The 13,726-nt window shown below is 37.9% G+C and overlaps 1 protein-coding gene across 4 annotated transcripts in view; it reads right to left on the bottom strand.

Annotated features, from left to right (window-relative positions):
* The window catches only part of RBPJ (recombination signal binding protein for immunoglobulin kappa J region), a 119,194-nt gene that overhangs the window by 24,626 nt on the left and 80,842 nt on the right, over nt 1-13,726 (bottom strand). For all 4 annotated transcript variants that reach the window (XM_018049350.1, XM_013964571.2, XM_005681488.3 and 1 more), the window contains one exon: nt 4,539-4,634. In XM_018049350.1, coding sequence (XP_017904839.1) covers nt 4,539-4,634 — 96 coding nt within the window. The remainder of the gene's footprint in view (nt 1-4,538; nt 4,635-13,726) is intronic.

Genomic DNA, 13,726 nt, shown 5'->3' with positions numbered 1-13,726 from the left:
TTTAAGTTTACTTTTCAATCTTGTAAAGAACGTTTTCAATGAAAGGTTAAAACTAACCACTAACATAAGTGGGATACCAAATGTGTTAAGCAAAGAAATATTCCTTATTAGGCACAAAAGTGAATTCTCAGAACAATTTAAATTTTAGGATAAAACTTCCTGCTCAAATATTTCTAGCATCATTCACTGGAATTATTTTGTAAGCCAAGAGGACTGTGGTCATGTCCCCAGGTTACCTCATGCCTAAACTTAGCAGCTTTTCAGAAAGGCCTGAATCTGATCAACAAGAAAGAAAGCAGATCTTCCTCTTTCTACTATACTCTACCAAGCAGTGAGGGACAAGACCTCTTCCTGTAAGAAGCCCTGACAACCACCCAGGAGATTGGCCTCTGTTAGCAGCCCCTGACTACTAATTAATACTTTTTAAAAATCAAGTAATTTTGAGAAGTTTTTGCCTTTAGTGTAAAACTAGTGCCATGTCTCTTCTGGACATGTTAATAGCATAGTAAATATAAGGAAGTAGTTACTCTGGCATTTTTTTAAAAAAAATCTTTTCATTTTTTGGAGTCAGAAGCTTAGATTCCTTGATCTTTCCTTTCACTAAGGTTCTTAGATTCACCAGGCAATACACAAATAATAGAAAGAAACTGAAAATAAATACAATCATAATAAAAAATAATTGCTAAATCACCTATTTTAACTCGATAAACCACTATAGCTTTATATTTTTAACAGTGACTAGCAAACAGGAATCTTATCTGGGACTTTGAGAAACTCTTCCCTGTCTGTATCTTCACTGGGTCTCAGTTATCCACTTCAGTATTAAATGACATAGCGACTTTTAAAACTCTTGGCTTAAAAGAGCCTTTTGCATAGTACCTAGAATCTAGCAGGCTGTCAGAAATAAAGAAAAAATGAGTTAATAAATGAATCAAAACATACTAAAATGGATCTTCAAAAATCCATGGGTGGGGAGAGGGAAAACAACACTGCCCAGGTGAGCAGCTATACAATGAACTTGTTAAGTTAAATTATTCTTATTTTCACTGTTGTTGTTCAGTTACTAAGTCGTGTCTGACTCTTTGCAACCCCATGGACTGCAGCACACCAGGCTCCTCTGTATTTCACTATCTCCTAGAGTTTGCTCAAATTCATTTCAATTGAGTCAGGTGATGCCATCCAATCATCTCTATATTGACCTCTGTCGACGCCTTCTTCTTCTGCCCTCAATCTTTCCCAGCATCAGAGTCTTTTCCAATGAGTCAGGTAGCCAGAGTACTGGAGCTTGAGCTTTAGGATCAATCCTTCCAATGAAGATTCAGGACTGATTTCCTTTAGGATTGACTGTTTTGATCTCCTTGCAGTCCAAGGGGTATCACAATACAAAGCATCAATTATCAGCACTCAGCCTTTTTTATGGTCCAGCTCTCATATCCCGGAGAAGGCAATGGCACACTCCAGTACTCTTGCTTGGAAAATCCCATGGAAGAAGGAGCCTGGAAGGCTGCAGTCCATGGGGTCACTGAGGGTTGGACACAACTGAGTGACTTCACTTTCACTTTTCACTTTCACACACTGGAGGAGGAAATGGCAACCCACTCCAGTGTTCTTGCCTGGAGAATCCCAGGGACAGGGGAGCCTGGTGGGCTGCCGTCTATGGGGTCGCACAGAGTCGAACACGACTGAAGCGACTTAGCAGCAGCAGCAGCAGCTCTCATATCCATATATGACTACTGTAAAAATCATAGCTTTAACTATATTGACCTCTGTTGGCAAAGTGATACCCCTATTTTTTAATATGCTGGCTGTCTAGGCTTGTCATAGCTTTTCTTCTGAGAAGCAAGCATCTTTTAATTTCATGGTTGCAGTCAGTCTGCATTGATTTTGGAGCCCAAGAAAATAAAATCTGTCACTGCTTCCACTTTGTCCCCTTCTATTTGCCATGAAGTGATGTGACCAGATGCTATGATCTTAGTTTTTTAATACTGAGTTTCAAGCCTGTTTTTTTCACTCTCCTCTTTCACCTTCATCAAGAGGCTCTTTAGTTCCTCTTTACTTTCTGCCATTACCGTGATATCATGTGCATATCTGAAGTTGTTATTTCTCCTGACAATATTCATTCCAGCTTATGAGTCATCAAGCCCAGCATTTCGTATGATGTACTTACTCTGCATAAAAGTTAAATAACGAGGATGACAATATACAGCTTTGATGTACTCCTTTCCCAATTTTGAAGCAGTCTGTTTTCCCATTCCAGTTCTAACTGTTGCTTCTTGACTCACACACAGGTTTCTCAAGAGACAGGTAAGGTGGTCTGGCAATCCCATCTCCTTAAGAATTTTCCATAGTTTATTGCGTCCACACCATCAAAGGCTTTAGCATAGTCAATGAAGCAGATGTTTTTCTGGAACTTCCTTGCTTTCTCCACAATCCAACGAATATTGGCAATTTCTCTCTGCTTCCTTTGCTTCTTTGGAACACAGCTTATCCATCTAGAAGTTCTCGGTAAACGTAGTGCTGAAGCCTAGCTTGAAGGATTTTGAGCATAACCTTGCTATAGCATGTGAAATGAGAGCAACTATGTGATAGTTTTGAGCATTCTTTGGCATTGCCCTTCTTCGAGACTGGAATGAAAACTCATCTTTTCCGGTTCTGTGGCCGCTGCTGAGTTTTCCAAATCTGCTGACATATTGAGTACAACACTTTAAAAGATGTTCTTTTAGGATTTTAAATGGCTCAGCTGGAATTCCATCACCTCCACCTCTAGCTTTGTTCCTAGTAATGCTTCCTAAGATCCACTTAACTTCATACTCTAGGATGTCCAGCACTAGGTGAATGACCACATCATTGTGGCTATCCAGGTCATTAAGACCTTTTTTGTATGGTTCTTCTGTGTATTCTTGCCACCTCTTCTTAATCTGTTTTGCTTCTCATAGCTCCTTATTATTTCTGTCCTTTAACATGCCCATCCTTGCATGAAATGCTCCCTTGATATTTCCAATTTTCTTAAGAGATCTCTAGTATTTTCTATTCTATTGTCTACCATCCCATTTCTAAAGAATCTGATCTTTTGTTTCCTCACTAATGCACTCCTATTTACAATATTCTTCTAAGGATTAAAACTTTAAAACATCTGTAAGGCATTTCCTGAATAATGTCTAGATATGACTGGATAAAGGGAAGCTGTTCCTTCTTCACCATGAGGTACAACACCAGCCTTTTAGATCCATCTCAAGTAATGAAGGTACTGACTTGGTTTGCTTTCCTTGGAGTTTAAAAAAAAAAAAAGACCATCTCCTATACTTACATGATGTCATGGGGCAGGGAGTCCTGAACATCCAGTATCAACTTCATGCAAAAAGGGGCCACTAACTTGATTTGGTTTCTATGTCCCAAACCATAAGTACCAACTTCTTCTAGTATTTGAATCACATGATTAAGTGTCATGAGTAATCAGAAATTTAGAGAACTTGAATAACTAAAAAAGAACACTTGACAATATGAGTCCTAAATACTGTTTTCAGCTGCTAATCCTCTTTGATGATAACATTATCAACTAAATAGTTTCAGCTCAGATTTAGAGGACTTTCAGAAACAGACAATTTAAAAACTTTTTAGCACATGAAATCAATGTACTCCATCTCCTTTCTCTTATGCATATGCTAAGATTCCCTTTATTTCACAAACTCAAAAGATTTCGTGGAATCACAAAGAGTCCACTCATTCCTTTCAATCCAATACTTAAACCTGAGTTTTCATTCCTCCTTCCAGTTCAGTTTTATTACCTTTCAAGCCAACCCAAAAAAATCTTTCACGTTCCTCCATAAGCAGCCTTGTCCACCAAAGCATGTTATTTTATGCTTAACATAAAAATGCTATCTGAAAGACGAAGACTTGAGAAACTATTAACAGGAAAATTCTGGGAACTAAGTGAAAAAGCAAGTAACAAAAACCCAGAAGCATATACCAAAAATGATGAAATTGAAAAGATACCAAGATAAACACTTAACATTAAAATCTATTATCTAATTTTGGCTAATCTGATTTATAGGTCATTTCTGTAATGCCACATTCACATAATATGAGCACCAGCTCAACTCTGCTGTTTCTCCCTTAACCTGGGTGGAAAGGGCTGGGATATGTCCTAGGCCACTTTTCTTCACAATCACTCCATAATTCAATTCTGGGGTCTGTTTAAGTCTTTTTCTTTTTAAAATGGTAATACTGAGATCATGTTTCTTTATAAAACTACATTTTGCTCCAAAAGGAAAACTACTTTTTGAATGAGCTAATACATGTACTTAGGGAATACTACAGAGCCCTGAATAAAAATTATGGATTACTTCATTTTGTGAAATCAGGAATTTACCAGAGGATCTGTACTAAATAGAGACAATAGAGATAAATCCTGTATTTTTCACTTTGTACTTGCAAATAACCCAATAACAGAAACCATTCTCTTATTTGCATATCAATACATCATTTGTAAATTCATGTGATAACTATTGACTATCCACAAAAAGAAAAAATAATCTTACCTTTTTTCATTTCCATATGACTTCTGTGCAACTTTTGCATGAAGAATAAGCACTGTTTGATCCCCTCGCTCTTTTAAATAATTTCGCATAGCTTCCCTAAAATAAAATATAAATATTACTATTACGGGGTAAGATTTGGAATATTACTATGTTCTGTAAAAAGAATGCTTAAAAATGTTTCAAACAAGTAAATATAAAAATAAAAATTAAATCAAAACAAACCATAACTAAATTTTAAAAATATTATACAATGAGGAAACAAATACTGCTCATCTTCAACAGTATACTTTGTTCTCTGCAAAGAAGAAACTGTCCCTCACTATAAGAATTTATGATATAACTCAATTAAACCACAATTACAACTTAGAGAGTAACTAGAAACATCAAGTACATTGCTTATTAGGCTTTAAACCCTTTGTAAAATTACTCATGTGCAATATTTTGTATTTAATAATCTAATTCACCACTAAGACTAGCCCCTCTCCCTCCAGCTATTAGAATGAGTGTTTTTCACCAAAGACAAAACCATAAGAAATTCTCAGGTCATCCAATTTATTATTACATATTCTTAAAATAACAACCCTACAAAACGAAGAAGAAAAGGCTATCATTTATATACAAACTCATAATTACTCTCAATGATGTTACTAAACACGAAGTTTAATAAAGGGTAATTCAAATTAGGGAAAAACAATTAAATTTTGGAAAAAATACAATGTTAACTGTTTTGGGTACAAAGTATTCCAACTATCCATTTATTATGCAAATACTGTATAAAAAGTTCAATGTCTTAACAATATTTATCAATTACTTTGCTAAGCAATACAATAGAATACAAAGAACCCAAGGTCTACAACAAAGATCAAACTTTCACTTATCTGAATCAGTAGAACCCTGATTCTGAAGATGTTTAACACATTACAAAATTAAAGCAGAAGTGCTTCAAAAACAATCATCAAGAAGCACTTCTAATATACTGAATACTATTTTATTTATAAGTAAAAAGACAAATGTATAAGAGGACAGCTATAGATTAATGAAAAGTGAAGTGAAAGAGTTAGTTGCTCAGTTGTGTCTGAGTCTGCTACCCCACAGACTGCCAGGCTTCTCTGTCCATAGGATTCTCCAGGCAAGACTACTGGAGCGGGTTGCCATTTCCTTCTCCAGGGGATCTTCCCAACCCAGGGATGCAAAGTGCTTCTCAAACATTGCAGGCAGACTCTTTACAGTCTGAGCCACTAGGGAAGCCCATAGAATAGTAGTAAGTTATCAAGGGTGGGGAATTTATACTTGCAGCACTCAGAAACTAAGTGGCCTGGGGCATATCTCTTAACCACATCTAGCTTGGTTTCTGTATCTGGTAATAAGAATAATGCTGACATAATATAGAGTGGTTGTGGATGAATGAGATAATCTAGATGACAGTGTTTATATGTACTGATTCAAGGCAGAAAAGGTAACACTGGAATCTAATAGATTGCGAATTAATCCTTACCACAGGAACAAAGCTCAAAGTCCAGTAAAGACAGTAAAACATATCTGGAAAACAAATTGTAATGAAATACATGGTTCAAATAGAGGCATGACCAAAAGTTTTGCCAAGAGACTGCACTGGTCATAGCAAACACCCTCTTCCAACAACACAAGAGAAGACTCTACACATGGACATCACCAGATGGTCAACACTGAAATCAGATTGGTTATATTCTTTGCAGCCAAAGATGGAAAAGCTCTCTTTATATAGTCAGCAAAAACAAGATGAGGAGCTGACTGTGGTTCAGATCATGAACTTCTTATTGCCAAATTCAGACTTAAATTGAAGAAAGTAGGGAAAACCACTAGACCATTCAGGTATGACCTAAATCAAATCCCTTATGATTATACAGTGGAAGTGAGAAATAGATTTAAGGGACTAGATCTTATAGATAGAGTGCCTGGTGAACTATGGACAGAGGTCTGGGACACTGTTCAGGAGACAGGGATCAAGACCATCCCCATGGAAATGAAATGGAAAAAAGCAAAATGGCTGTCTGGGGAGGCCTTACAAATAGCTGTGAAGAGAAGTGAAAAGCAAAGGAGAAAAGGAAAGATATAAGCATCTGAATGCAGAGTACCAAAGAATAGCAAGGAGAGATAAGAAAGCCTTCCTCAACGATCAATGCAAAGATATAGAGGAAAAGAACAGAATGGGAAAGACTAGAGATCTCTTCAAGAAAATTAGAGATACCAAGGGAACATTTCACGCAAAGATGGGCTCGATAAAGGACAGAAATGGTCTGGACCTAACAAAGCAGAAGATATTAAGAAAAGCTGGCAAGAATACACAGAAGAACTGTACAAAAAAGATCTTCATGACCAAGATAATCACGATGGTGTGATCACTCACCTAGAGCCAGACATCCTGGAATGTGAAGTCAAGTGGGCCTTAGAAAGCATCACTACGAACAAAGCCAGTGGAGGTGATGGAATTCCAGTTGAGCTATTTCAAATCCTGAAAGATGATGCTGTGAAAGTGCTGCACTCAATATGCCAGCAAATTTGGAAAACTCAGCAGTGGCCACAGGTCTGGAAAAGGTCAGTTTTCATTCCAATCCCAAAGAAAGGCAATGCCAAAGAATGCTCAAACTACCACACAATTGCACTCATCTCACACGCTAGTAAAGTAATGCTCAAAATTCTCCAAGCCAGGCTTCAGCAATACGTGAACCGCGAACTTCCAGATGTTCAAGCTGGTTTTAGAAAAGGCAGAGGAACCAGATATCAAAGTGCCAACATTCGCTGGATCATCGAAAAAGCAAAAGAGTTCCAGAAAAACATCTATTTCTGCTTTATTGACTATGCCAAAGACTTTGACTGGGTGGATCACAATAAACTGTGGAAAATTCTGAAAGAGATGGGAATACCAGACCACCTGACCTGCCTCTTGAGAAACCTATATACAGGTCAGGAAGCAACAGTTAGAACTGGACATGGAACAACAGATTGTTTCCAAATAGGAAAAGGAGTACATCAAGTCTGTATATTGTCACCCTGCTTATTTAACTTCTATGCAGAGTATATCATGAGAAACGCTGAGCTGGATGAAGCACAAGCTGGAATCAAGATTGCCGGGAGAAATATCAATAACCTCAGATATGCAGATGACACTACCCTTATGGCAGAAAGTGACAAGGAACTAAAAGGCCTCTTGATGAAAGTGCAAGAGGAGAGTGAAAAAGTTGGCCTGAAGTTCAACATTCAGAAAACGAAGATCATGGCATCTGGTCCCATCACTTCATGGGAAGTAGATGGGGAAACAGTGGAAACAGTGTCAGACTTTATTTTTTGGGGCTCCAAAATCACTGCAGATGGTGACTGCAGCCATGAAATTAAAAGACGCATACTCCTTGGGAAGAAAAGTTATGACCAACCTAGATAGCATATTCAAAAGCAGAGACATTACTTTGCCAACAAAGATCCATCAAGTCAAGGCTATGGTTTTTCCAGTGGTCATGTATGGATGTGAGAGTTGAACTGTGAAGAAAGCTGAGCACCCAAGAATTGATGCTTTTGAACTGTGGTGTTGGAGAAGACTCTTGAGAGTCCCGTGGACACCAAGGAGACCCAACCAGTCCATTCTGAAGGAGATCAGCCCTGGGATTTCTTTGGAGGGAATGATGCTAAAGCTGAAACTCCAATACTCTGGTCACCTCATGTGAAGAGTTGACTCATTGGAAAAGACTCTGATGCTGGGAGGGATTGGGGGCAGGAGGAGAAGGGGACGACAGAGGATGAGATGGCTGGATGGCATCACCAACTTGATGGATGTGAATTTGGTTAAACTCCAGGAGTTGGTGATGGACAGGGAGGCCTGGCGTGCTGCGACTCATGGGGTTGCAAAGAGTTGGATACGACTGAGCGACTGAACTGAACTGATGTTAAGGAGGGCAGAGGTAATAAAGAGCCTGATTCAATCCCTGGTCCGGGAAGATCCCACATGCTGCAAAGTAACCAAGCCCATGTACCACAACTACTGGGCCCTTGCTCTAGAGCCCTTGAACCACAACCATTGAGTCGTTCTGCAACTACTGAAGCCTATGTGCCCTTGAGACCGCGCTCCACAACAAGAGAAGCCACAGTAAAGAGAAGCCTGTGCACTGCAATGAAGAGTAGTCCCCGCTCGCCACAGCTGGAGAAAAAAGAATGCGCAGCAACAAAGACTAGACATGGCCAAAAATAATAAATCTTAAAAAAAAAAATTAAATAGTAAATATAAATGTTTAAGTTAATTCAAATCCCACCCTATGACAGATGATGATAAAAGCAACAGCAGGTAATAAACTTAAAATACCTAGAAAAAACTTAAAATCTTAAAAAAAAAAAAAATCCATCCCTTTGAAACTGGGAAAAGATCATCATTTAATTTTATCCCAAAGTGAAAGTGTTAGTTGCTCAGTCCTGTCCAACTCTTTGTAACCCCATGGACTGCAGCACACCAGGCTCCACCCTCCATGGATTTTTCCAGGCAAGAATACTGGAATGGGTTGCCATTCTCTTCTCCAGGGGATCTTCCCAACCCAGAGGTAGAACCTGGGTCTCCCACATTGCAGTGAGATTCTTTACCATCTGAGCCACTGAATCCCATTACCAAAAAAACATGATGCTGTGATTTCCCTGGTGGTCCACTGGCTAAGACTCTGCGACCCCAAACGAGGGGGTCGGAGTTTGGTCCCTGGTCACAGAATTATATCTAACATGCTGCAACTAAGATTTTGCATGCGGGCAACTAACAAAAAGATCCCACATGCAGTAATAAAGATCGAAGATCTCACGAGCTAAAACTAAAGAAACAGACAAACAAAAAAGCACCATTCTGTGGAATCCAGATTTTCAATGTATACAAAAGGCAACGTAAGATCTTGAGGGTTTTTTTTGTTTTTAAGACATACAGTCAGTTTTCTTTTTCAGTTAATTCTAGTGGTGAAATAGGGAAAGGACTTTAGAAAGCACAGAGAAAAACTTGAAATAAGGCTGACACACTAATAAAGAGGTAACAGAAGATAGTACAGGAGAAGACAACATTTAAGCCTTTCGTTTCAGGAGAGGCAAGTGTATAGTAAGTTCCATTATATTTGACAAATGTCAACTCTGAAATGCCCCAGAACACCAAGCTAAAAGCATTCAATAGGTTGTTAGAAATAACCACCTGTAGTTCCTGAGAAGGATCTGGGCTGGAAAAGTAGGGATCATGGGTATATAGCTCACAACCAAAGCCATGGAAGTGAATGAAATCTCCCAGATAGGAATGTCAAGCAGAAAATGTATAAAAGGAAATGAAGAACCGGTAAGGGTAGAACTGAAACTGTCTATCAGACGCTAAGGAAGGAGACAACCTCAAAAGAAGGTAACAATCAAGAGTGGGATGCTGCAGAGGTGTAAGTCTCTAATTTTAGCAAGAAGTCAGCCACCAGCTAACAAAAAGCCTTGCCAATTTTGTAAAATGAGAGTCTGCTATGATGCCTAACAAGTCAGAAGAAGGCCATAGGTACTACTGATATCTGAAAATACTCTCTAGGGAATGGAGAAAGAAGCTGACAATGTAAATGACTGAAAATCTGTACTGAAGGACTGGCTAATGTTGAAATTCATAAATGATAGTGACAATTCCCACCAACATTCCAAGGGAATAGACAGCACATTCTCAAACCTGCTAGGTAGCGGACAAGTGGTGTAGCATGAAGAGGATAAGGATAATACAGGATCTGAGGCACTAGTAAGTCACATGACTGACCAAAGTGTTCAAGGTAGATAAGGAAACAAAAGCTAAGCCAGAAGGTCAATATTTTGACAAAACTGACACAGAGGTCCAATCACTGGCATAAAATGTGAATAGTTGCAATATACTTGAAAATAATTGTCTAAGAAGCAATTTCAAATATATTTCCCCACATTGAATTCTACTTGCATTTTAGTCTCTATTATATCATTTAGCAATTACTTGGTGTGTCAGATGTCAGGGCTTTTTCCTTATCATCCCAAGCAGTATGCAAGGCCTCTAAGACACACTACTAGGCACATTTTAGAAATGGAGGAACAGTTAAGCAACTTTCCAAAATGACACTGAAGTCTCAGGATTCAAATTTAGGCAGTCTGGTCCTTGAAGACAAAATTAATATTATTAGATATTTTGCACTGGTTATGAGCCCAGTTTTGGTATAAAACAGGGGTCTGAATCTTAACTCTTATCAATTACTGAGCCTGAGTTTTCTTACCTGTTTTAAAAAAAACTGACATTAATAGCTCATATTCTGAAAAATATTTTAAATTAAGTATCCTCACAAACACAAATACCAAACTCTACCTATTATTATTATTTTCTTAGAACAGCAGGAGGAAGGGGGCAGGAGGTCGAGGTTGGAAGACTTCCACTTAAGTTTGACAGCAAACTTGAAAGGGACTAGGAGGTAAAGGATCAGGTGTCTCACCTGACTTGCAAGGCACGAGTCTTTTTGCCAGCATAACAGGCAGGCTACACTTTTATCCATCTTCCCATTAAAGATTTATTGAGAGTCCATTACCTCCCAAGGCACTGGTTATCATGCTAGCTGCTCATACTGGAAGTAACTGTTCACAATGTCTTCGTGACAAAAAAGGACAGATCTCAACATATTTATGATGAATGCAAGATAGCTCCAGTTTTCCTTGTCTTTTCCCTTCATATTTATGATAAAAATTCTTGAAAATGCAACTAAAAACTTTAATAATAGTAATTCTGTAATAACAATTTAAGAAATAGCTTCTTCAACAAGACAAAATCCAGTTTGTTAATAGAATATCAAACATTAAAATTATGTTCTCTGGCAATTTTAGGTTGATAATACTATTTCGTATCTTAAAGAGCCACTAAAAAAAATTAAGGCAATACACTCAAAAGAAACACAATTAAAAAGTAAAGCCCGTGAAGTGATAGCCTATATGCACTTCACTCAAACAGAGTCGAGTTTCTTCAAATGAATAGGGTTTCAGTTTAGGCACTGTTGACATCCTGGACTAAACAATTCTCTGTTGTGAGGGGGCTGTGCAGTACACTGGAGGGTGTTTAGCAGTATCTCTAACTTCTACCAATTAGAAGCCAATAGCACCTCTGCTCCATTTGTGACAACCAAAAATGTCTCCTGATACTGCCAAATATCAGAGGGGTGGGGCAATTCACCTGGGCTGAAAATAAGTGGATTGAAGAAAACCAAAATTGTTCCTTCCAACAGTAAGATGAGAAAATCATCCAGTGTCTTTTTAAGAAAGAACGAGGGAAATTTTATCATTTGAAAACAATATAGGTGCTATAAGAACCTTACCAGTAGAATTACTACTTTGTATTACTGAATTATTTTAAAAAAAAACAGTAACAATAAAGCTGAAACTCATAATCTGTTTTAACAGTTACTATTTAACAAGTTTTGAAGTTTATGTATTCTTTATTTCATTCCATAATTCCTTATAAAATATTCATTCTGAATGGAAGCCAATTAAAAATTATTTGAAGAAGGGCATGGAGCAACTATTTTTTACTTACTTGAAACACATTTAGCTTAAATGTTTAGAAAAGCAGAAATTTTTATCAATATTTTTACTAACATGAAATCATGTCAAATGCCATTATAATTTGACATGGTTAAACCATCACTTTGTCAACCCTCTGACTCTTTTTTCCGTTATAAATGTGTACTTCTTTTATATCGCAAGCAAAATTCAAAAAAGAATGTCCTGAATGGTCCTAACTCCCCTAATCGTCTGAAAATAGAACCCTTACTTCCTGACCACATTCAGTTAAGCTGCCATTACTGCACCAAAGGGTGCATAAGTGACTTAAACCGTGTGTGTGTGTGTGTGTGTGTGTGTGTATGTGTCTCAAAAGGGTGCATAAGTGACTTAAACCATGCACAAGTGTGTGTGTGTGTCTCAAAAGGGTGCATAAGTGATTTAAACCATGCGCGCGTGTGTGTGTTTGTGTTGGGGGCTCGGGATTGTGGGGAAGGCATTTGAGCTGGGAACTAACCATAGCCAATCCCAAATACTCAAGAAGAAAGTTGGCCCACAAAGATGGAAGGTCTAAACTGTCACCCTTACCAACGGGATCAGTCTCTGTACACCTCAAATTGGATTTTTGTCACTTGTAAAATCCAAATAATAAAGGTTCCAACATGAACTGTCTGCTGGTAAAGAAACTTATTTTTGTTGCATTAAGCAATTCCACACATAACACCCAACACCTGCAAACATTCCAGAGAGCTGCAGAGTATAGTTTGAGAAAAACTGGGAGGCCTGGCATGCTGCAGTCCACGGAGTCACAAAGAGTCGGACATAATGAGCAACTGAACTGAACTGACTACATGCCACAGAAAACCACGCCAGTTGTTTCTGTATCTCAGTACAAAACCTAATCCACAGTCAAGTAAAGTCAGTTATACCTGTGATCCACACTAAGGGGACTATTTTCAAGAGAGTGGGATGCCCTTGAGAGTTAGCATTCAATTTCTACCATATGTATTCATCTATATATCCAGAAGAATGTAGTATTTTTAAAAAGTGAAATGCTGAACAGTACATAGTATTAACTATACTTAATCAAAAATATTAACTCTGTATCAGTAAAATAGTATTTTTAGAACACTACCTAAAAGATCATCCTCTAAATGACAACATATTTTATAAACTACTGCTTAATTTGGAAGACAGGAATTAGAATAGGGTACGTTTAAAAGATTATTTTTTTAAAGAAAGAAACTCTGAATTACACTGTCCCACCTCCATACACTCCCAGAGATACAAAATTCCTTATCATTCTGCATAAAGGATTTCTTTAGCACTTCTTAAAGTTCAGGCCTGTTTATGATTGATTCCTTTTCAGCTTCTTATGTCGAAAACTGTCTTTGTTTCTGCCTTTGCTGCGACTAGAATTCTAGGTTGCCATATTTTCCCCCCTTGAGAACTTAAATACTCTTGTTCCACTGTCCTCTTCTTCCTAGCAAAGTTTCAGATGAAAAACCTCTGTCATGCTATCTTTGTTCCTCTGTATATAATGTATCACTTTTCTCTGCTCCATTTAATATTTTCTCTTTATCACTGAGGTTAAGCAGTCTAGTCAAGGCTATGGTTTTTCCAGTGGCCATGTATGGATGTGAGGGTTGGACTATAAAGAAAGCTGAGCA

This window comes from Capra hircus, chromosome 6, assembly GCF_001704415.2.
Source record: "Capra hircus breed San Clemente chromosome 6, ASM170441v1, whole genome shotgun sequence".
In the NCBI taxonomy this organism is placed as follows: Eukaryota; Metazoa; Chordata; class Mammalia; order Artiodactyla; family Bovidae; genus Capra; species Capra hircus.
This window is presented reverse-complemented; position numbering and strand designations above follow the sequence as displayed.